The sequence below is a fragment of the Xylocopa sonorina genome, chromosome 1 (assembly GCF_050948175.1).
Source record: "Xylocopa sonorina isolate GNS202 chromosome 1, iyXylSono1_principal, whole genome shotgun sequence".
NCBI lineage: Eukaryota > Metazoa > Arthropoda > Insecta > Hymenoptera > Apidae > Xylocopa > Xylocopa sonorina.
The window spans coordinates 2,026,029-2,050,344 of record NC_135193.1 but is presented as its reverse complement, the minus strand read 5'-3'; the positions used below and the strand labels follow the sequence as shown (position 1 = coordinate 2,050,344).

Genomic DNA, 24,316 nt, shown 5'->3' with positions numbered 1-24,316 from the left:
TTGTTCTACTTTGTCTCGCGCGTAATCATCCTCCACAATTAGAAACCCGCTCGGCCACGAGCGATTCGTAGTAATCAGTTTTTGTCGCCATTCCAGACGGGTCCACCCTGATGGATGAGTTTACGAGTATTGAGTTGAAGGATATCAAACCCGGCCCGGAGGTGATCAAGCCACGCTTGACCCGCGGACAGCTCGCCTCCATGCAACCCTACATGTGCGGGGAATGTGGAAAGGGATACAAGTGGATGGCGAACCTTCGCAGGCATCAGAGGCTCGAATGCGGGAAGCTGCCCAAGCATCACTGCAGAATATGCCGTAGAGAGTTTTACCGGAGATACGAGCTGACCAATCACTACAATACCAAGCACACCGTCACTTAAATTCGATCAACGAATCATCGAGACCGTTGCGTTCATCGTTCCGTATCTTGCTTACGGTTAGGAGAAGCGAAATAATAAAATTCGTACACGTCTCTTTTACACGTTCGTTTGATTCTTCATTTTACGGGACGCATAACCCTCGCGGTTTTTCGTCTGTGAAAAACGGACAACAATGCGATCGAACTGGCAACGGCAATTTATTTGTACGCACGCATCAACGATCGATTAACGATATGGCATAGTATATTTAAGATACGATTCGTATCCCGAATAAAGGTAGAAATAAGCTTTGTAACGTGACAGGCATTCGCTTTACACGCTCGTTTGCGAGCGATTTTTTATAATCACTTAATTCGCTCTGTTTAAATGTAATCCTTGTCTCTGCGCTTACGTTTTTGAGCTTTGCTTTCTCCTCCTGCCACCGACTCAATCCGATCGGTCACCTCTCTACTTTGCAACCCATCGATCGGTGGATTTCTCGTTGAATGCAACGGAGCTTTCTATTTTCGTACGGAGCAGAATCGTCAACGGATGGTCGTGTTTAAAGTAAGTAAATTGTAAGAGAACCGAGGTCACGCAAGAAATCGAATTTAATATTAATTCGTCGTGACGTAGTAATCGGTCGTAATTTCAATGTTTCCTAGGTAGGACTAATAAATAAATGATTTTATGGAAACGTGTGTTATCATTTGAGCGTGGTGCGGTGGTGAAGAATGGCTTAAATCGTTAGTCGACGGTGAAACGAATAAGTCTGACTGAATGGGCTAATTCTAACGGGAAGGAAGGAGTACAGAGTACATTATAATAGGTTTAATGCTTTTGAACGAAACGCCTGGGACGAATAGACTCGTGGCCCTTCGATGCATGCGCTTCCCTGTTCCACAACCCGATCAAAACGACTACCACGAAATCACCAGGAATTCTGTTTGTTAACGCGTGCCGTTCGTTCTTCGCAGGCAAACGAGCGGACCTGAGCGGTTGGTTCGTGAAGCAGGAGAACGAGTACGAGGTGCCGCAAACGTTGTTCGAGTTCGTGGCGAGCAGCTACGAGTTGGCGGAAGCGGAAGAGCGAAAGAAGGTTGCGAAGAGCGTGATCTGCGAGGAGTGTGGGAAAAGCTTCTCGAGGCTTGACAGTCTCCGCAGGCACAAGAAGAACTATTGCAAAGTGAAAGGGGACAGAATTTGTTGTCGGTTTTGCGGCAAGAAGTTCGCGAACCCGCTCTCATTGATCTCCCACGTGAAATCGGCGCATTCGACTCTCTTTTTGAAATCGCAAACGCCCTAGAAAACCTCGTGTACGTACAGAGGACCTTGATCGTGACAACTACCCAACCAATCTTTACATTCTCTTCTGTTTTCTTCTCCCTGGTCTCATTCGTTCGTCGTCATTCTTCCACTGCGTCAACGACCCGACTTTCCGATTGTAATTAATGATTTCCCGATACAGATTTTTATCCGAACGATTATATTTGTTGTATACGCTATGTACATAGAGATTACGTCAACGTTATAATGTTTCTTCGACTGCTCGAAATCGAATAAAACCTTCTTGAAACGACATCTTTTAATCCTTGCTTGTCTGTTCAAAGGATATTCTCAATAACGATCTCGCATCTATAATCGTCCCTCTAATCGCTAACGATGTTGTTCGTACAATAACCTCAAAGCAAGTAGTCGCGAATCTCAAGCTTTTGCTCGAAAAAAAAATAGCAAAAAAAAAGAAAAAAAACAGAAAATAAAAAAGAAACGCAAAATGGACGGCAAGGTAATTTGGCTATGACGCGAAACATGCATGCTTCTCCTTTTCTGGCAAAGTAGCGCCAAGTGTTAAACGCATGAGAACTCTCGTTTGTAACGGAGTCACGTGTCTTTGCAGGCGAGAATTTGAAGAGCACCGCCGAGCGAAGGCAACAGGAGGACGTCGACGTTTGCGAGATATCGTTTCACGGACAACTGCCGATGAACTATTTGCTTTGCGATTCGTCGGTACTGAATTCCGTGGAGGCGGGTGTGCTTCGGAAGAGCGTCAAGTCCCATCAGCAATTTCGCTGCGACGGCTGCGACCGAGTTTATACGCGAATGGACAGCCTGAAGCGGCACCAAACCAAATGCGCCGTTTCGCTCGAGAAGCTGCAAGAGGAAGTCGAGTGGCTTCAGCGGCAGAAATTCTATTGTAACCAATGTGGCAAAGGTTACAAGAGGCTGGACACCCTGAGGAGGCATCAGAGGCTCGTTTGCGGCGACAAGGAGAGCGCGTCCGCTGCCTCCGATACGCCAACTTCCTAATTCATAGGAAGAGAGAGACAGTGCGAGGGGCTTCGTCGTTCGGTTTTCTTCGTGTCTCATTGATTCTATATCGCTTATTGTTCGAGCTTTTACACAAAACGACCAACTGTATTTAACCCTTATCGGACGCTAGCTTTTTTACACATGATTTTCACTTGGTCGCAGTTGTTTTCGGTAAATATGCAACAAATTTTCAGTATTGTATCAACATTTTTTGTCCATTTTGTTGAAAGAGTAATCAAAGCATTTCAAATAATTATTTATAAGTTTTTGATGTATGATATTTTTCGGAAACAATCATCGCCCGAGCTATTGAACATTTTCCTCTTCACTTGAATATTGTACAGGTATAACTTTTCTTTTCTTAGAATGTAATAAGATAATTTTCTTTATTTATTTATCGGGCTCGGTATATCAAAAATTAATTTGCTGAATACGTTAATTACTCTGTTGGTGATTACGATTAACTAACAAGGCAATCGTGCGCACATTTGACTGAGAGCGAATTTTGACAGGATCCCTTTTGTCCACCTCTCGCATGACATACGACCGCAACGACAAAGTACTGTTTTCACGTCAGAGATGGTTCACGACCGTTAAGGGTTAATTTTCTGATTGTAACCGTTGAAACCGGCGAGAGAGAAAAACGGTTATTCTAACAGTTATTCGAAATCAGTATGAATAAAGATTTTGAAACGAGAGCAACTAATCAGCGCGCGTCTAGTCGACCAGCGGTTATTCAGCGATCCTCTCTTCTTTCCATATTCACTTTTTCGTCTTCCTTTTCCCCGATCCATCTGTCGATGAAACTCCAGAGCCACTTAACACTCATCAGGAAAGTAACCGTCGAATCGTTTTTAATAGACATTTGTTCGAAAAGATAAGTGGAAGCTTCGTTAAATTTACCGTTTGCGAAAGTCACGCGACCTAACGAAATTGTTCGTTGCTTGTTTGTACTTGTCATGCATTTGTATCTCTATTCGTGCATCCATTAAATGTCGAACAAACATCGGAACATTGGAAGCTATATTATCGGTAGCCTACCTTCGAATTATGCAACTCGCAATGGAACGTGACCGCTGACGCTGAACGTTTTTCCCGCAGGTACCGAAGAAACGGGAGAATACGACGGATTATGGATGTTGAAGAGAAAATCGTCCTTCGAGAGGAGCGAGGAGAGTCAAGCGGTTGCTCTGGAACCGCAATACCTGTGCCTCAATTGTGGAAAGAGATACAAGTGGCAGGACAGCCTGAGGAGGCACGTGAGAGTTGATTGCGGGAACAAGGAGAAGAGATTTCTCTGTCATTTATGTGACAGGAAGTTTAAATATCGATACGAACTGCGAAATCACGTAATCGCTTACCATGATCTATGAGCACGCGAAGCATACATTTTTCTATTTTTCTATTCGAGTCTTTCGCATCGAAGGGTGGATCGATATTCTCTATAGTTTCAGCCGTTTTGCTTATCTCGTGCCGTTTTATGCCATAAATGGGCCAGAACAATTTCGGAAACGATGATTACCCGTGCGATTACGCGTGTAATTCGAATTTTCGCGAGAATCTCCACTATTCGTTGTAACATGAATGTTTGTAAACTCGAAATCGCACAAATTAATTGTCGAGCTTCGTCTCGAGTATAACATCGGAAAACCAAATCGCTATTCGGTTGTTTTACTTTCTTTTCATCCGTTTCTTTCCGTTACTTGTTCTGACTTTTCCCCTCGGAACACACAAGCGTACGTGCGATCTCTGTACGTTGGATGATTTCACTTTTCGTTTAATAAAATTGTTTCAGCCTTTCATTTTCTGTTATTACCCCATGAACAATTTGTCACGGCACCAGGACGAAACCACTGTATAAAGATCAATGAGAAAGGAAACTAATAATAACAAGTTGAGAAAGTTCAAAGCTATCTTTCTAAAATCATTCCGCTAGAGTAGCATTCATTCTCGCGACGAGACTCCAGGAATAGCCATCCTAAACGACTCGTTTATTTCTTGAATTTCAGATGGTTACGCTGCATTGCAACTCCCGTACGGTTTGCCGTCAGGAATTCAGCTGTACGGGCCGGGCGTTCAACAGCAAATCGAAATGAAGTATTCGCGCAACGACGGGAACTCGGCAAACGTTTGTTTCGGTTGTGGCAAGAGGTACAAGTGGAGGGACAGTTTGTTGAGGCACCAGCGAGTCGAGTGCGGTAACAAAGAGAAGAAGTTCTGTTGCAAACTGTGCCCGAAAAAGTTCTACCATCAGTACAAACTGAACGAACATTACCAGGGTCGGCACAAGATACCGAAACTTCGATAGAGGCGAAAGTGTTCCAGTGATCCTATTCTATAGAATACCGTCGAATCGATTTCTTAGAGTATCGATTTCTTCGGAATATACATATGTACATAGAAAACCATCGTGATAATCGTGAATAACGTATCGATTGGCTCAAATTCTCTTATTAATCCTAATTAGAGATACCTTTTTATTACTATTTGTGTAAGAATTTCTCAACATCAGGGTAACCTGGAGCAATATCAGAGATACCTGGACGTGCAATTAACAATCTCGAATACAGAAACTGTGGTGAAAATTGTAATTCTAAAAAAGTGACAATTATCTATTTTAATAAGTTTGATATTATTATGGTTTTAATAAATGGCAGGTCGCCATCATACCGTTTCTTTTTAAAACCTAGCTTCTCTCTTTAAACTATATTTAAACTCTCTTTAAACGAGTGTGGTCCGATTTAAATTGTTGGAAAACAAACGTTATTGCTTGTATGAAAACTTGACGCGCTACTTACAATTAATCCTAACATGGCTTCTCTCAAGACTCGTAAACTTCCCAAAGTAAAATTCTCAATTTCTCACAAGATTTCGTATTCGTAGCTAATTGTACTCGTTCCACGTTCGTTTAATTAACGATACGAAAGCATCGGGATCGAGAGGAAGAGGCTTAAAAACATGTTCATCGTATTCGCGACTTATGTACATATGTACGTTCAGAACAGTCCGATTCCATCGGAACGCGATTTCAGGCTGCGTGTCGACGTCTCGTTTCAACGACTGTATAGCGGTCGAATCATCGTTCGCAGCTACCGATAATCAGAATTGCGTAGGTGACGGTGCAGAACGATACTGACTTCTGTTACCTATGATTTTAGAACGGAAGCACTCGCCAGATGAGCCGATCGGATGGTACTATCAGTATCGGACTTTGTACCCTCGTATGATGGCGAGAAATCGAGTGGCAGAGGACACGGTTCTGGGGACTGTCGAAACGAAACCAGAGAATGGATTTAACGAGACTTGGTTGAGGTTCGCAGGAAATCAGCCGAGCACTGTCATTCGTTCACATATGAGAATTCATGCTCATCGGAAGCATTGAGTTAAGCGATAGTGTTAATTAGTGCTCCAAGGTACGATTGAATCGTTTGCGATCGAGGTTGAATCCTTTTTTAAGTGTACGAAGATGGTAGAAAGAAATTCATTCAGACGAGTATCGAGATGAAAGAAGATTTTTAGTACGTGTAATATATGTACATACGTTGACTATGGTAGTTATCCATGATTACTTAAAATTGTATAATGATGATTGGACAGTTGGAAATAAATATTTTGTCTATTTACGAGCATATGTGATATCTGATCGATCTGTCATAAAAATGACAGTGTTATAAACAAAATTACTTTCCCGTGCCATTGATTTTTTTGATGCGTAGCATTATTTTCGATAACATTCGCGTTCCGTCAACAAAGATATCATCGTTTTTCTTATGTTCGCTGTTAAATGTTACGTACTATCTACGATCGAGTTGTCTAATTTTGTTCTCTATCGTTTCCTCGTAGACGTGTTAGCACTTGCATGTTAGAGAAATGTTTTGCGAACGAGCAGAAAGACGGCTGTTCGAAGCGAGATGAAAAGTTTCCAAGTTGTATGCAAGACGAAAGAGAATAGACGAAGATATTTGTTTCGCGGCAAGCATGACTCCATGTAAGGTCCCTACGAGTGATTGTTCCTTTTTTCCGTTAGTTGATATTGTTTTGCCCTAAAACGCTTCTTCTACTGCCGCCGAGCTGTCTTTCCGTTCCGCCAAATAACCAATAGCAAACGTTTCACCATCTCTTTAAAAAACATGTTGCAGTTTGGAAGATGCTAAAGGATTTGGAAGACGGGCCACCGTTTTTGTGCCCGAAATGCGGTCGTACTTACTCCCACAAGTGCAACTTAACCAGACATTTGCGACTGGAATGCGGCGTCGGGCCGAGGTTTCAATGCGCCTGGTGCAAGAAGCGATTCAAGCATCGACATCATCTGCGAGACCATCAAAGAATACATCTCTATTCGAATTGCACCTTCGAGCTACGAAATTGAGACGTTCTCTTCTTTCCTCCATCCTCTGTTTCTATTCGCAAGCTCGCCGCTACTTTTATTGTTTTCATATGTCGCTTAATCGTTTAGATATTCGATTGTTCATCTATCTATTTATTTATTTATTTATTTATTTATTTACTTGTTGGTTCGTTCGTTCGTTCGTTTCGACAATTGTTTTTCAATTAGTCAGAGATCTATGTATCTGGCGAGATTGCGTACCGCAAAATCATTGTTACTTTCGTCCTTTCTTGTTACGATGCTACTCCTGCTTCTTCGAGATTTCGTTTAAATTTTAATACCCTCGAAGCAGATGATAGTTTTACGAAATTAGAAAATACACTGGGCATTTAATAGAAAAGGAAAGACGTTCGAGTACAGGAGGGATATCAGTCAGAGTTAGATATCGAGTATGTCGCTTAAATTGAACCACTAAGAAAGTAATGCCATATTAAAAGAGTGTTCAATATAGAAATATATTATTTTTGTGCGCATTCTGTACATACATAAGTATTATATATACCACCGATTTACTTACAGAATTAGAATCGTTCGACTTGAAATTATAACGAAATTACCGAGATATTTGATTATCCAACCGATGTCTAAGAAATACATACTGTATGTACTTGTTCGAATACTTTAAATGTTTGTGATGTCAGTGTGATCGTCGAGTATGTGCCAAATCAGGATTAGTATTAGCGAGGCATCTACTAGTGTAAGTTCTGAATGTAAACCGCGCAACATATAGGCGGAGTAGATACGTAAGGTATTGTACATTTGCGAGCATAGAGAGAGACTGGAACGACACGAGTATACAACAGGAGCCGAAATGGCCCTAAAACGAATCCGTCTCAATTTTTTGTAATCCGGTGCTTCTCGCGTACTAGGTGGAGAGCCTCTAGGAAATCAACGGCTTCGTAGTTTACGTCGTCGAATTGTGCAATGCGTCGTCGAGTTATGCGGTGTTTCAGATAACAATTGCAAATACCTCGTAATCGTGCCAAAGATAAGTTCTATATAGTTTTTACGTTCGGTAAGAGACCTACATAGAGTGATACAGTGAACGATATCACGCCACCTGTCGTTAACGATAAGATAATCTGTATTTTAATTGAAGCAAAGTGAAAAGTATAGATTTTACGGCAAACCGTTACTGCAGTCGAATACAATATTTGTATCGAACGAAAAGCTTCCGTATGCAAATGTTCCCGCGCCTTTAAAAATTTCGAATTAGGCGTTATCGATTAAGCGTTATCGAAAGTAACGCGTCCCGTTGAAAACAGTTTCTTTTTTTTCCGTTGTACGCTTCATTTTAATATTAAGCTCACTTACACTTTTGGTACCGCGTTAGAGAAAAATGCAACTTGTTGTAGTGCTTCCGGAAGTCTGGTTCGCGGTAACGCTACCGTTGCAAGTACAAGTTCACGAAAATTTTCCAAGTGATCGTTCGCGAAAGTTTGCGAGTGTGTTACTTTGGCAAATTTCAAAGAGATAATAAATAAACGGCGTATTATCGCAGATAGATTGTCGATTAGGTTAAAGCTATACTGTACATATAAGAGTCAGGTTTTACAGTTCCTTTATTGTCCGATGCACGAACGTGAGACTACTTATATAGTTAAGAAAAGAGGCAGGCAGAAATATAGATATCTTTTATAAACAAGAGAAAAGCAGGATAACTTTCGGCTACGTTGCGTACTTACAATAATTTTGTTCGACCACTCGATGGATAGTATTAATATTGCGCGCAATAAATGAATTGCGTTTACTCAGCAAAAGACATATGTACATTTGAGAACGAAATAAATTTAATTTTTACGAAAACTTTTCACAATGTGTTTAAAACTTTACTTAAGATCTTCATTCTACTTTTAAGTTGATTTTCAATTTCTGTCAGTTAACAAAATACAAAATGTTAATGCATTTTGCGTCCTAGATCAGATTAAATTATATCGATCGACAGACAAAATAGTCATCTTTAATTACCAGTTGTGTTGGATGAAATAGATTTAAGGATCTTCGCGATTTACCTGTCTCTTTACCGACATCGGCAAGATAAGTTGCCGATACCTTTTGCAGATAATTTATCGATTGCAGGTAGGTATTACCAACGTCTTACCAACTGATAGTAACGTACCAGCGAAAATGATTCGTCAATCGAACGGAATTTGATCGCTACGATCATTTTTTAAATTTAAACGCAACGCACAAACGATATACAACAATACCCTGTCGCGAATCTGATCGGTGTACTTTTTAATCCATCGTCGTGTATTTTGCAATCCACTTGGTTGGACTTGGTTTCGTCACGATGATTAATTGCGGCGCTAAAAATTTGCATACCCGACATTCTGTTATCCGTTAGTTCGGCAGCGAGACAAAATCGTGCCCGAAGGTTCGTAACCGGCAACGAGTGGCGTACGTATTAAATCTCTATTGCGTGGAACAATGGCACGATAATAGGTACTGGCAATAGCTAATTATATCGCGGCAGAAGAAGCTGACCGCAACAACGTGCGCCGCACGTGCAACCATTCCGTATCCGCGTATTCGATGCGTTGCAATTCGGCTGGATGACCTTGAAAGAATCGAGGGGTCGTCGAATGAAAGTCTTTACAAGTTCGAAGCGAAGCGTCGAAATGGGCAGAAGGGTGCGAAATGGGCAAGGACGAAGTCGACGGTGGTTAATTCGGAGCAGTGGTTTCTTTTCGGATGGTTGGAGGCATTCCTGCGCGGTGACGTATTACACGGCCGGGACTATGTATATACGTGCGATCCAGCAGGAACCGCCGCCAGAAAATCAATCTGGAACGTCATGCCGTCGTGTGTATCAACATTGGAAAATCAATGGTAACCGATGACGTAGGAGTCCCGCCTCAGAATGGACCAATAGCCTGGCCTGGCTGTCCCCACCGTGGGAACCGCTCTTACACGTACCCATACGAGCACCAGCGTGCTCATTCTGTAGCAGACTGCTGCACCGACCGGACGCGCGTGACTGAACGTCGTTGAAAAGGCAGCACGCCGAGCTACCGTAAAAAGAGCGAGCTATCCGTGAAAGCGCACGACGTGTATGCAGTTTTCCAGTCGACACAGCAGCAAGCGATCGGCTGAACAGCGACACCGACAAGACCAACACGCAACGATAAGCAGCAGTGGCAAACGTCGTCGTCGCCGTAATTTATCCGAAACGGAAACGTCGATTTCGAAACGGGCGCACAAAATTCCGGACTGGTTCTCGGTTTCGATTCGATTCGATTCGATTCGATTCGATCCGATTCGGTACGATTACGATTTACAAACGATCGTTTAGTTCGTTTAGCCGTACAAGTAGTGGTTGATCGGAATCGTTGGGAAAAACTGAGGACATTCGCCGGACCGAGGAACCGTCCAGTTTGAACTTTCCAGAAAGACGGCGCCGAGGTGTACAGTGTGCGAGAGAAAAGGAAAGCGACTTGCTGTAGGATAGAGTGCCGGCTACCGAGATGGCGTTTATGATGCCCGTTATGAAAAACGAGTGGGACATTTACAAGACCAACCGCAGTCGGCGATCCTCCGAGTGTTCGAATCCCCAGGCATGCCGCAGCAGAAAGGTGAGTGTTTTGCGCGCTACTACGGGGGGAACGTCGCGTTTCCTTCCAAAGACTTTGCGTTAACGGTAACGAGTCGCGTTGAAACGTTACCGCTTCTTAAGGAGTTTACTTTTACCCCAGCTATTCAAACGCTACTATCGGTACTAAACGAGAATCCGTTTCCTCCGAAACCTTTCGACAATCCTCGCGTTTGCTATTTCAATTCGAATCGTACGTGTCTCGGACGAGCGTCGATTGTGCGTTATTTCACGCGATTAGAGGCGACAGATGCGAGAGAATCCGGTGTTTAACGCGACACGTACGCGAGCTAATCATTGTTGACGGTCTGCTATCGCTGGCTAAGAAAATAGAGTGGAAAGCACGTTATTGTACCGGCTTCGAGAGGAATAGCGACATCGCCAGGTACGCAAATACCTGCTGTGCGTGTATTCTTTGAAGCGGCGTCGGCGATGCTCTCTCAGGCATACCTTTAACTCGGTATGACGCACAGTTGTGCAACTTCGATCCTCAATTTCGTAATACGTCGCGCGCGATAATCCTTCTTATCGTATTGTATCGCATTGTGTTTAACCGCGGTACGAACCGATGTGTCATTGATAATCTTTCCTTACGAATCTCGTTCTACGCACTATGTATATATATATATACCAGCTATAAATAATATTAACTGCTACGATAAAAGTATTTAACGGGGAACAGAATTAGAAACGTGCGAGCTAAAGTGAAACGCTATATGCTGGTTCGTTCGTGAATACTTTTTTTCGATTACTTCACCGTCGATTTCGAAAACGTGGCTCATCGTAAAGAGAACGAGGTAAAGAGAAAGAAAGGTAGGGGAAGGCATTATAAATCACGTGGAATCGTAAATGGGATTAATCGATATCTCGATAACGGCTCAAAAATCTACTCCTACTTTCCCTTCTCTTAGGCCAGCCTTCTCCCCGCGAGTTTATATTTACATTAGCTCGGTTTCATTTCGACTATTAAATTGAATATTGTTGCGACATCGAAAATTGGTATCGACAGAAAGTCCCCGTTTCGAGGAGATATTATTTCCGCGTAAACATATAGAATCGCTGGTTGCCGATACCGGGGAGATTACGTAATTGCGCGTAACCAAAGGAGCAGGATCCGCAGCAAGAAATTCGCCGTGTCCGCGGTCGTGGTGCACGTGCGCACGTGCAGCTTCGATTGCACCGAGCGACGACGCCACGCGCTTACGAACCACTGTTCCCGATCGTAACACTCCGCTCGCACCGAGAGTGTCCGGCCTTGCCTGCGACGCGTTCCTAACAATAAGTCTGGCCAGTGGAATAATGTCGCGTTACAATCGCCACGGACGGGCGCAACACGTGCTCCTCATTGCGCCTGCGTCTGTCGCCAGTCGATTCTCTCGAACTTCGCTCCGAGCCGCGATTTACCTCATCGATCGGTGAACCTTCCTGTCCCGTCTGTCGAACACGAGCTTTGTTTTAATCCACTCGAATAATCGAACCGATAGAAGCAAAAGTGAAAGCGAGCCGCGTTTTCGCGCGTTTCGAAAGGAGCCCCGAGTTTTATTTATTTACTTCCCGCTGGTGGAATCTAATGTTTACCGTCCGATAAAAAGAGTAGCAAAACATATACCGTAGATAATGGGAATCTTATGTCACTTGAAATATTATTAGAAGCGATAGAAACTTTTTCTGGATATATCGCTCGATATATCGCTCGTTTAGAAACGAATAAATAGGAAAGCTTAAAATGTTTGAAAAGCGTGTCTCCGTGCTAAAATCGGGGGGAACCGTTTCGTTCTGTTCGCAGGTATCGGAATGTTCAAAGTCCGAGGGTCCGTCGTTGTCCACGTCGCCCGGCTCCGACTTCTTGACGTCCCCGGCCCATCGTTCGGTGCCGCTCACTTCCCGCCACTTCTCGAGGACGTCCTCGAGGGCGTCCCAGAGCTCGCTGCAGAGCCCGAGCAAAAGCACCGGCTCGTCACCGCCGAAAACCGGCAGCTCGAGCTCCCTGAACAAGTTCCACAACCGGCTGGTGGACAAGCTGAAGAGGTCGTTGAAGAAGGCCGAGGACAGCGCGGAGGACCAGCGGAACTTGTCGTGAAATAGCCAGGGGGTTTTGGGCCGGCCACCGATTCCCGGCTCGAAACCGATCGAGATCCGACGCACATCCGCGCCTGTTCCGACTAACGCGACGATCCACGAGGGGGTGGCACGATCCTGCCCCGATCCGCCGCCTTCGGCGTGGTAGAATGCGGAATAGAAAGCGACGGTGACGATCATTGGCCCGTGGGCCATGCTCCGCGGTACACGTAACACCGAAATGAACAAGTTCGCTGAGACCAGGGCTGGCGAAGACCGAGGTCAAGCCGGTGACACTTGGCTGAATCTCAAGATCGTGGGAGGAGGAAGAGAAAAAAGGTCCTTGGAACGAAGATGGAGAGACAACGTTCCGGTGAACGACTGATTAGCAATCGAACGTTCGCATTACGACATAGCCGGGAGAACTAACTGGTCGACTGACATCCATTTCATTCCGTTCCCTGCACGTGTCGAAGCGTAGGAATCGCCGCGAGAATCGTTGATGCGTCCCCTTTCGATAACTATGGGAATTTGTTTAGGACGGCGGCGGGCGGGTGAGAGAGGTGTAGGAAAAGAGAAAGAGAAGGGGTAAGAGCGGCGCGGAGAAGAGCGAGAAAAGAGAGAGGGAGCACGGTTCTCTGGGAGGCGGTCGATGAACGAACGGGAACGGGAACGGGAGTCTTTGCCTACCTGACGCGGAAACGGCGAGCAATAACAGCCCAGCCCCCAAAGGACCAAAGGAGCGAGCGACAAGGATCACCATCCAGGGAAAGAGGTACATAATCGCGACGGATATCGATGATATCGTCGCGTACACACGTTGGACTACGTTCATTTCGCACGTGAAAACTCGCATGCGTCGTCGTGGCCAGTCGGGGTCGATACAGGATCTCAATATTCAGACCTAACAAGCTAGTTCCTTCGTTGTATGTACAGTATCGCGCAGTATAATATCCGAGAGACGACTTAAGCGTAACAACACGAGCTTTGCCTTTCCGTTCGTTCGAGAAACCCGATCGTTCAAGTGCGGCAGTAATCGATCGTGCCGCGAACTGATCGTATACTATGCCTTCGGGTACTTTTTCGTTCGAAACAACGCGTAAATAACATAGAGTTCCCCTTTCATTCGACTTTTAACGCCCTCGATCCTTTTTACCGTCAAGTTCAACGTCTATCCGATCACACATGGTAACCATACTGTGTATATGTTTCTGAAACATTAGGGCAACTGAAAAATGGGACGACTAATCGAGGCGTAGACTCGCGTCGAAGTCGAGGGGGTACCCCCCATAGAGCTTCTTCTCGCATGCGGACAACCGGAAACGCTCGTTTTCATCGTTAAGATTACTTGCTGCCTCCAAAGGGAATATATATGCGTGCGTGTGCGCGAAAACTGCGAAGGGATATACAGGGGCGCGAATGCGTATTAACATACATGTACAATATACGTAGGTAGATGAGCTACTGAGAGAACGGAGCCTAAACAAAAAAAAAAAAAAGACTTCTTTGTTTTAATCGTTGTATCGTTCGAGCGAGATTAGCTGTACTTACACGCGTATAAATATTTAGTTGAACGTTTCGTTAGATTATCCCGGATGAAATTTCACAAATTAGCGAATATAGAACAATAGAACATGGTCGAAACGATATTCCACTAAATCCCGGCTGTCAATTTTTGCTCTGCCGCGTGTCGTTAAGGCACGCGGGAAATTCATTTCGTCCTGAATCCGTTTCCAGCTTGTACTCGATACTCGACGGTATCGTTTCGACGAAACTGCATTTTCAATGCAGACCAGGATACGTTTGCTAGATTATACCGTGGAAGAGATATTTTTTTAAACAGATCCCCGCAGTATGCATCGAACTTTATCGTAATGTTTTTCATGTCCCGCGCCCGAGGTACTCGATTTTGCTGTTTTCATTAGTCGTTACGAAGCGTTTGTTAAATTCTTCTATAGTATAATATAATATAATATATTACTTCCGTCGAAACAAGCGGTCAAGTCTATTATTCGTTATACGTTGAGCAGTCTTTCTAACAAGTGATTCCCGGAAGGTGGAAACGAAAGTGACGCCAAAAATCGGACGCAGAACGACGTCTTTCGAAGACATCGAATAAAATCACAGAGACCCATTTACGTGCAATTTCTAACGAAAATAGAATTATCACGCACAGCTATTCTTTATCGGCTATGTTACATTTATTTTTTTTATCAAAAATTCGATCGATTATATTACTATCATTGTATACTACCATCTGATTAACGAAACAACAAAAATACATCGATTCGTTTTATAATTGAACGGTATTGGAAAACAAAGCGAAATACAATGCTTTAAACTGCAAGTTTCAGTACGGCGACATCGTCTGCGTCCGTCTATTGCAGTCTTTAATTTCGAAAACGAAACGATTATGCGCTTACCTTATTGTTTTGCGAAATTACGATGTGGGAGCAATTAAGCGATACCGCGTATAACTCTGTGATACCGTAAGCTATAAGGTAGAATTATTTTGCAACGATCATAAGAAAAAGAAAAGGAATAAAAAAAGAAAAAAAGATACGAAAAAGTACAGGATAAAGTTGGGGTGATGTTATTGTTATTACAAAAATTCGCTACGAACGCTTCGATTCTCCGTCAATCAATGCGCGTCGTGTATTTAGCAGCAGAACGGAGAACTTCCTTCTTCGTTCGTGAATAGTTCGCGGACAGACCGCGAACAAACGATTGAGTGTCTTTTGCTGAAATTTTCATCGAACATTGGCTCGGTTTTCAAGTTTAGTACGTAGATAACGCAGGATACATTTCTTCGTCGCTGGCAAATTGTATGAAAATCATTGAATCTAACGCGAAAGTTGTTCCGTTCCAAATTGGACGATTCGTAGAAGGTTCTTCCTTTGTTTTTCAAAAGCACATTTCGAAGGTGAAACGTGAAGGAAAGAACGTAAAGGAGGAAAATACGAGATCGGATAGAAGAATAACGGGACTAAATCGTAAAAGTTGCCGTCACACGTAAGACTGCTTTAGAGAAACAGAAAAAAACAATAGAATTATGTATCGATCGGATCTTAAAATGTGGTGCTTGGCGAAATATTGGGACGCGCGGGGGATCGACAATCTTACGTGGACCTCCGCGAAATTACGTTCCAACATTTCGTCGATTGATTTGTACTGATTAGAAACAATGGTGTTACTAGAGTTTAGAGATTGACGAGATAATAATACGATCTATTTATTACGGCGGCCTCGGACCGCGGAGTAAACGTGGATTGGGATGATCCCTCAACTTTCTATCTTTTTATATAATGTGAGATTTTTCACATTGATTAAATAAAAGAAATGAAAAAAATACATAAAAAAAAAAGAACGAAGAGTATTTGCTACTTTTTAATTCAATTTATAGAAGGCTTAAAAGTAGATATTTTATAACTTATCCTTTTTTTTAGCTCGATCCACTTTCATTCTACGGTCGCAATGTTCGCGCGATTACAAAGCTATATAAATATAAATATATATATATATATACACACACACACATCCATATATCGGTATATATATAAATATATGTATATATTTGCATGTACATAATCGCATATATACATGCACGTATGTACACATATATGTATAATTTATTATTCGATGACTTGACTATTTTTTGTATTACTATTGCAACTATTTTATGTGGTTATTCATTACACCTCACACGGGACATTTTGAGCTGATTTTTAGCGCGTGGCTGAGGAGATTGGAGCAACGAGTTGTCGGAAAATGTTATTACCCGCATGTACCGCTTTCATGGCAAATTGTCGATAGATCACTGTTCAGTTTCTGTTGCGAACAATTTCAAACGCTATCATTATACCATTCTAACGTAAATTGCTAACGTGTGCTCGTTGAAGAAAGAACTTTGCTCCTCCGACTCATAGATAATCGTAGCCAACTTTAGTTACCACAGTATTCCTCGTAGCTGAAATACACTCTCCTCAACCATGACGATTGAACATCACTGCCAAAATCCCCAAAATTGCATAAAAATGTAGCGTGTACATAGTTGATAGACTCGATGAACAAGCGTCGTATTTTTCGCGGCTGCTTGTTCGTCATCCGGCGTCACGATCATTTATCATCCTCCCACTATTGTTCGATCTTACGTTGTGTATTTATTTTCTTTTTTACACATAGCAGCTTTCTTTGTAAAAAAAAGAAAACCCGTTACACTCGCTTTTCTCCATCCTTGTAAATTTCAATCGGAGCTGAACAAATATTGGATCGAAATGATCAAATTTTTCATTTTTAATCTTCCAAAGCACAAGGATTGGACACTTTTCTTTTTCTGTTTTTTTGTGAACCGGCGATATGCTTAATCGAGAGGAAAGGGCAATTAGGAAATGAAAGCGAGACGACGGGTGCACATTCCATAAGTATAATTATACATATACTTGTATAAAATAATAAATCCGTTAGGGTTTGATAAGACATTCGAATAAAATATTACGCGCGAAAATTATAAATGAATAATATATCAAATGTTTGGAAGCTTACAATAGTCTCGGTTTATCATTGTCATGTATCGTGATTTTTATGTCATGTTCAATAAATGAGTTTTAAAATACTAACCTGTGACCAATTGTTAATCTTTCCTGAAATGTCTCCTTTTAAAAAGAAAGACATCTGCAGCGGCGGCATGCGCCACAACAGCCTCGACAGCGAAATATTCAAATCATTCTTTCTTAGTGAGTCACAGAATGCATAAATGGCAATTCTAAAATGACGACAGTTGTTCGTTTTAATTGGCAGTGTCACGATTATGATTCATGATTATATATCATACTTTAAGCATGATAACACTCGATACATATCGCAACGATGCGATCGTTGCACGAAATCGTAGATAAAGGAGACGACCTCGCCAAGGAATAGTTTTTCTGCGTAGAATTGCTATGACAAGACGTTAAGCTTCGTCAAACATACGAGAAACAACGGACAGATAAACGTAATTTAACTGCAATCGTACACAAGACTTCGAATTAACTAGATAACTTTTCGGTGAATCGAATCGAGTAAAGAAAATAATCTGCAAATAGGAAGGAAAAGTTTATCAGGCTTAACACGTCTAGGACTCGCATACACGTCGAGCTGGTAAACCAATCGATACCGTTTCGACCACGCAAAAGCGAAAGACCATTCTTGGAGTTCATTACACCGCAAGCACGATACAATCATCTTTGCTATATCTGTAAAAAGTTCATACGAGCTCAGTCACGTGATCCGACTATAAGCTCTCTTATATACCTATTCCAGCTACCAACACTGGAAACCATTGGCTCATACTTCTGTTTACAAATAAATGATACTGGAAAAGTATTGAAAATCAGATTCGTAGAGTCGAGTTGAACTCTGAATGTTCAAAGATAAGAGACCAACGAAAATGATCGATTACCGAAATCACATCGTGTACTACGTACACGATCGACCGATAGAATGAACGGTATGCGTCACCGAGTCGGTCGAAAGACGAGCACCTTAGCCGCAAACCTTCTAGAACTTTCATCGGTTCATTCCGCCAGTTCCGTATTCCATGCGCGAGTTTGTTAAAGAACGAAGGAAGAAACACTGGCAACTGCCTCGATAGCCAGCACAATAATCGTTAACGTCATCGTGCAGACGTTCGCGATCATCATCCTGACGTAACGAGATACAATGACTCGCACCTCGGAAATTTCAACACCATTTAGGTAAGTGCATTGCGAATTACGTACAAAAAAAAATATACGTTCCCTCAGTCTTCTTATCGGAAACTTAAAATGAAACGATGCGGTGGCCGCCGTTTCGCAATTAAAATTCAAAGATAAGCATTCGATATTTAGCGGTTATTTACAAAGGCTTCGTAAAGTCTTAGACGTATATCTATGTACGTACGTCAAGTGTAATAAAAATGTTCAGCCATTGAAAGGTAATTTTTTTCGTATTTAAAATGCGATATTTCCAAAGGAATACGATCGCAATCTCTACAACGAGAAAGATGTTTTTAAAAAGCATAGATTAAAAATAATTATCGGAACGATTGTGGCCGACCATTTTTATTTGATACCTAGATCGAAGTTATCGGAAATGTTGAAGTGCGACTCGCTGTCGGACATTGATACCCGCGCGGTTAACTCCGAGGTGAAGCTGAGAAAACAGATTGCAACGTGCAAGCAAGAATCTCAGAATAATTAATCGTCGCGTGATTTAATTGTTGTCGTCGAAAAGAAAGAAGAAAAAAACAGAAACCATTGAAACGATCGGTCGCAACGCGATAATAGAAATCAGTTGTATCGATGAAAGGTTGGTCATAGACACGTCATTTGTCGAACAATACGGGAACGAAGCACTTTTGCCGTCGACAATGGATTGATATTTCGTAACGTCTCCTTGAATTTTCACGGGACCGTATTATTTTTACGTAAGCGTGCTGTCCGCGCAGTGGACAAAATGTTTTCGGACGTGTCGATAAAAGTGGTAGAGATAAGGGCTGAATGGAAGCCGAAGATGCTTAGCCACAGAATTCCCGTCCGGCTACGCCAATGGTTTTCGCGGATGGAAATTTCCGCTGCGCGAGGGCTCGTCGTGTACGATGGCGTGTCACTGGCTGACTTATTGGTTCGAAAATTGCACCGGCGAGAATACTCTGCGTAACCGTGAAAAACAAAGGAAATAAGGTCGCGTGCACATTGCACACGCGACAGGATCAGTCCGTGTCGGTTTCCTTGTTTTTTGTAACGCGCGTAACCACTATCCACGGATCGTTGAAATTCGCGCGAGCGACCAGTCGAGATAAAGATCCAGGCAGGAAGTGAACCAGCGGACATATTGCCGCGACATGGTGGCAGGATGACACCCACCGAGCGTTATCTCGCGGTCTTGTTCGCCGTCGTCTCGCAACTACTTTGTGACGGTCGGACTCGACCTTGGATTGGATAACACCCTGTGCTTGCCCGAAGAATCGTGTCCGGTTGTTAATACGCGTGTCTAGGGATGCGATTACATGCGATCGGAAGGTAGGTAAGTTCTACGTGCGAGCGGTCTGTCGTTCGCAACGGTATTTAACCGAACCGCTTTGCATACAAACGATTTTGCTGTTAATCCAGTCTATTTAGGGAACAGAAACTCGGGACACCTCGCTATTTGTAGAACGGCCGACGTCGTTTCCGAGGCAGCCGCGATGGAAGAAGTCGGCTCGAACGTCGTAAGACGCGGGTTGACGAGCTACGGACCGCAGGTAGGTAGAACGCAGTTCGGAAAAGAATTCAGGTCGATGGACTTTCTGGCTGATGCGGAATAAGGTCACCGATCAATACGTTCGTAGAGCGATACTATTTCTAACCGGCTACGAATTATTCTTGGAGCGTAATTTCTCTCGCGTTAATTTCATTAAAATGCGACATGCCTGAGAAACTCGCGTACCACGATCTAACGACCGCTGTTTACACACGCGAGGACACTCACGAGATCGTGCAGGGTCTTCGGATCAAGAAAATTGCTGGCAAACATTACTCGCATGAACGACCGTTTCTTCTTCGCGATCTTTTGTTCCATTCTAAGTAAACAAACTTGTATGGCGTCGGAAAGGTTAAAAAAAAAACAGGAAAAAAAAATTTATATATGTAAATCGATTCCATTTATAGTTGGAGAGCTATTTTAAATAACCAATTCAATTGCATACGTGTACATATCTATTCAATATTTAAGAGATAAAACACCCAAGTGCAACGAAGCGATACTTTTCAAGTATTCGTCTAATTGATTGGAACACATTTGTTCCAGAGACATTTTGCGTGTCCTTGAACAACACTTTTCGGAACAATTGATCGTTAAATACAATAGAGATAAGGAGGAGCGATACCATCGTACGGATAAATGTTTCTAAGACGTTTGCGTGTCTCTGATCAATAATGTGATAGAACTACCGATAAATGGAGTTTCGCAACAACTAATTCAATTATACGAATTTCTGCCCTACGATCATGGAGGAGACGATCAACACTTTGTAATTACTGATCCTGCCATTGCAAGCAAGATAGACGAACGATATCAATAAAATTGATTCAGAGAATTTGAGTATTTATTACATATTGAGAATTTATTACGCATTAGATTTTATGTATTAGAACTGCGATTTACACAAGTTACGTGAAATGCTACAGCGACAGGAGAACACGGACTTCCGCGGTCGGTAGGAAATCTAGCAGGAAAATTCCACTGTTTTTGCCGAAATGTAACACGTGATTTTTCTTTCATGTTTGTTCAATGCATAAATATCGCCGATCAATTACTGTATCACTATTTACGATATTATTGAAATAAATTATATGTTCGATGCCCTTGGGGTTATCGGAAAGCTTTATCACCGCTTCGCTATTTATTGTCGTCAATGTCCGTAAAGTCGTCGATTTATTTCTGTTCCTATCAGCACGGTTGTTAATAATAACATGCACTTATTGACGATCGTCGGTAAATGATAAACCACCAGTGGAACATTGATGCATCAATGAGTTAGCAGGTTACGAAAACACATATGTCACCATGTGACGGTAGTACGTATTGGCGCCAGCGTTACTGACGGTTCGAATCCAGTTCTACGTGACTTCACTTGTCGTTATTCTATCCCTGATCTCTAATTTGTCTTTCCTTATATTTATTCGAAACTATTCTAAGCTGTACGTGTGAATAATTGGACGGGTCGAGGGATTGGTTAATCGAAGGAGAACGTACGAAAAACATACACTGTGTGGCCAATATTGTTAGGAGCGAAGCAGGTAACTAAAGTTGGCACGCAGCAAGCTACAGATACGCAGCTTCTGAGAAAATGACACCAATTTCTAGGGATAAGCGAACATTAGTATCTTTACAGGTAGATTTAATGAAAGGAAGAGTATTAACGAAGTGTCGAGGATTCGTTGGATGCTGGCCCAAGGGGGAGGATGTTTCACGATGCCACGCATTGGGAACGTGAGTCGCGTGTCCGAACGAAACTTGCATCTGTACTTATAAGTCTGCGAGTCAACGTTATTATTTTCGGCGTAATAGCGACGTAGGTCGTCGCAAAGAGCGGCGCCTAGGACGCCGTGACGCGCCGTCTCGACACCCACGTGAACATTTTTGTAAGCACATTGTCATGACCGCTGCCAAACTGTGTGGTTAATCGGCAACTTGGCCCGGAGCAATAACAAATTCAACATTTCACGGCGCTCACGTAGCTGCTGCGCTTATGTAGAACCAAACATCGACTTCCGTTTAAACCGCTATCTCTTATTGAAAACACTCCGCGTTAAAAACGATAAGCGTTCTTCCGGCAACTGCGTACACTATAATTTTCCATTCGATTATATTTTTACAAAATGTACAAAAAAAAAGTGGATGCGAGTTTTAACGTTCCCTGTCTCCCTGCGTGATCTACGCAGAACCAACTTATCCAGTTTAAGTACTTTCTAAAAAAATTTATTGAAATTAGGCGATTGTCTGAACACGTTTAACGCATTTTAACAGAAGTTGACAAATAACCTATTTGCGACAACAAAACGTGACAGTAGATTATCAGATGCCATCTATTACTTAAAACTTAACGGTTGCATTTCCTATGATTACTTATAATCTTTGCTTATGAATACTATTGTACCATTCATACCAATGAAATAGATCTTTGAAATGTCAGTTGGAATTAAACCTTATATATGTGCGTGTTTATAGTAAAAGATTTATTGGAAAATCTCAGACGCAACAAATAATTTCAGCGACTATTTCCTGGGCAGTGAGAGTTATAGGTCTGATTGTATATACATATATATATACCCTTCATCTACCTTTGTAGTTAGTAATAATCAAGATGTGCGCAGTTGGCGCGACAATTCCGTCTGCCTCGTATTATGTTCTCCCCAATTGAATTCGCGGTTACGCGAAAAGTTGGCATCCGACAGTTCGATCGCCACGCGATACACTTCCGTCCACTTGAATTGCTACCATCTAAATAATTAATGCACGTCACTAATCTCACAAATTTTCATGTCATATTCAACGACAATTGAGCAGGTCTCTGGTGACTATTCAAAACTTGATAAGGAAACGCGCACAACTACCAATTCGGATTTGAAATAGCCGAGATGTAACGTCATGACTGTCCGTGAAGTGAAAAATGAACTTCTGAGGATTAGCACGACGACATCGCTGATAAACAGTCTCGGACAATTCGAATGTAATAAATACTTGACGCGATCAACGTGTACTGTTAAATAACCATGAAGGTAAATATAGACGTACCGATGCCATTTAATGGCTTTCGTAAACTACTTTGGTAATAGATTGAATGTCAAACGACGATGCTTGTAAATTCGCCGGTACTGTTATCAGAAGATTTAGCATGTATGACGCTTATTCTTGCGAAGTGTAATCAGACAAGATCGGATCGACCTTGGTATAAGATCTTGGATTCTCAACAAGGACGACATCATCTATATAGCTGGGGAAGTTCTCCGCTGCCGTCTGTCGAGATCCATTCACTTTTTCACGGGAAACCAGTCTTAGTCAGGTTTCTGTATCGGTTTTCTACCCTTCGTACAGATGTCGGTGTAATGTTTTGCCATCGACCGGTTACCGACCAGTTATGCAGCCGTTTAAAAGTCTGAAATCACAGCACGAGCCAACGTTTCGCTCACAGATCGCTTTCCAATCGGTTCAAATAATTTACTGGTAATGCCTGTCCTTACCAATTCACAGAGCCGCCATTAGTTGCTGGTAAATATTAGGAGAATTGAACCAAAGATCGACTGTCGATTTCTAAATGAAGCACGGACCTGAAATACGAAAAACTGTCCGCATAGTTTCTCCTTTTATCTCACTGCTTCCACGTAGATGATACTTCTATGTAGAAGTATCTATATAAATATTGAACTGGCTGCATTCGAAGGCCGCAACGTGCACTTGATACCTGACATTTAACTTATCCGCGCAGATTTTTGTATCGTTGCGCTATTTTTTCCATTCAACTATATTTTATATTATAAATCAATTTACAGCAAGATATCGTTTTTGTAACGGCGGTGTTGCGTCGCGATAAATGAATTTCTTCAACGACAACGGGATAACCGTGAATATTTTCCGTGGAGCAAACAAATAGAACGTGCATACATTTCATTAACCTTGCCACACTGTGGCACGTACGTTTCCATTATTTTCATTCGAGTTTAGAGGATGAACTTTTACTGAATGAGAGAGACTAGCTCGGCTCCTTTCGGAGCACCTTTCTACTGTACTTATATATGTATGTACGCCGTACTCAAATGACACTGAAAGCGCGGATGCAGTGAGCTCCGACCGAAATCAATACCACGTTGGCCTACTACGCCGTGGCCTTCTTTTCCGCTAAATCCATTTGCCGTGAAAGACAATAACGGACAACCGATACGACGAGCTTCGTTTTCCTTCCAAAAGATATTTATGGACAGCTATCTTTAACTAGAAGAAGTTTTTCGTGTCTTCGTTTTTGCCCCATATCCGACGATAATCGTGATACTTGACCGAAAGAAATGCAATCGTTGCACCACGCCAAGTCAAATTTGACGTGACCTTGTCCAG

General features: G+C 42.5%; 3 protein-coding genes across 5 annotated transcripts in view; all 3 read left to right on the top strand.

Moving 5' to 3' along the window:
• LOC143425135 (longitudinals lacking protein, isoforms A/B/D/L) overlaps positions 1-7,053 on the top strand; it is a 133,832-nt gene extending 126,779 nt beyond the window's left edge. The window contains exon 7 of one of the 3 annotated variants that reach the window (XM_076898028.1): positions 6,809-7,053. In XM_076898028.1, the coding sequence (XP_076754143.1) occupies positions 6,809-7,038 (230 nt within the window). In that variant the 3' untranslated portion in view covers positions 7,039-7,053. Of the gene's footprint in view, positions 1-96; positions 391-1,336; positions 1,765-6,808 lie in introns of those variants that run through there. The other 2 variants (XM_076897780.1, XM_076897918.1) reach the window with 2 other exon arrangements.
• On the top strand, positions 3,976-5,047 carry LOC143425547 (longitudinals lacking protein). The gene is given in 2 exon segments (XM_076898444.1): positions 3,976-4,048; positions 4,676-5,047. Coding segments are annotated over 2 exon segments (375 nt in total). The 3' UTR covers positions 4,978-5,047.
• Positions 7,054-10,357: 3,304 nt separating the features above from the next.
• LOC143425494 (uncharacterized) lies at positions 10,358-13,222 on the top strand. The gene is made up of 2 exons (XM_076898343.1): positions 10,358-10,631; positions 12,435-13,222. The coding sequence occupies exons 1-2, from the start codon at positions 10,524-10,526 to the stop codon at positions 12,726-12,728; spliced, it is 402 nt and encodes a 133-aa protein (XP_076754458.1). The 5' UTR covers positions 10,358-10,523; the 3' UTR covers positions 12,729-13,222.
• The last annotated feature ends 11,094 nt before the right edge of the window (positions 13,223-24,316 follow it).

What these genes read in the sequence shown, in the direction of transcription:
- LOC143425494 (XM_076898343.1), top strand. Translation starts at nt 10,524, where the DNA reads ATGGCGTTTATGATGCCCGTTATGAAAAACGAGTGGGACATTTACAAG. An exon ending in AGGCATGCCGCAGCAGAAAG is followed by an intron (nt 10,632 to 12,434) that starts GTGAGTGTTTTG and finishes TTCTGTTCGCAG; the next exon opens with GTATCGGAATGTTCAAAGTC.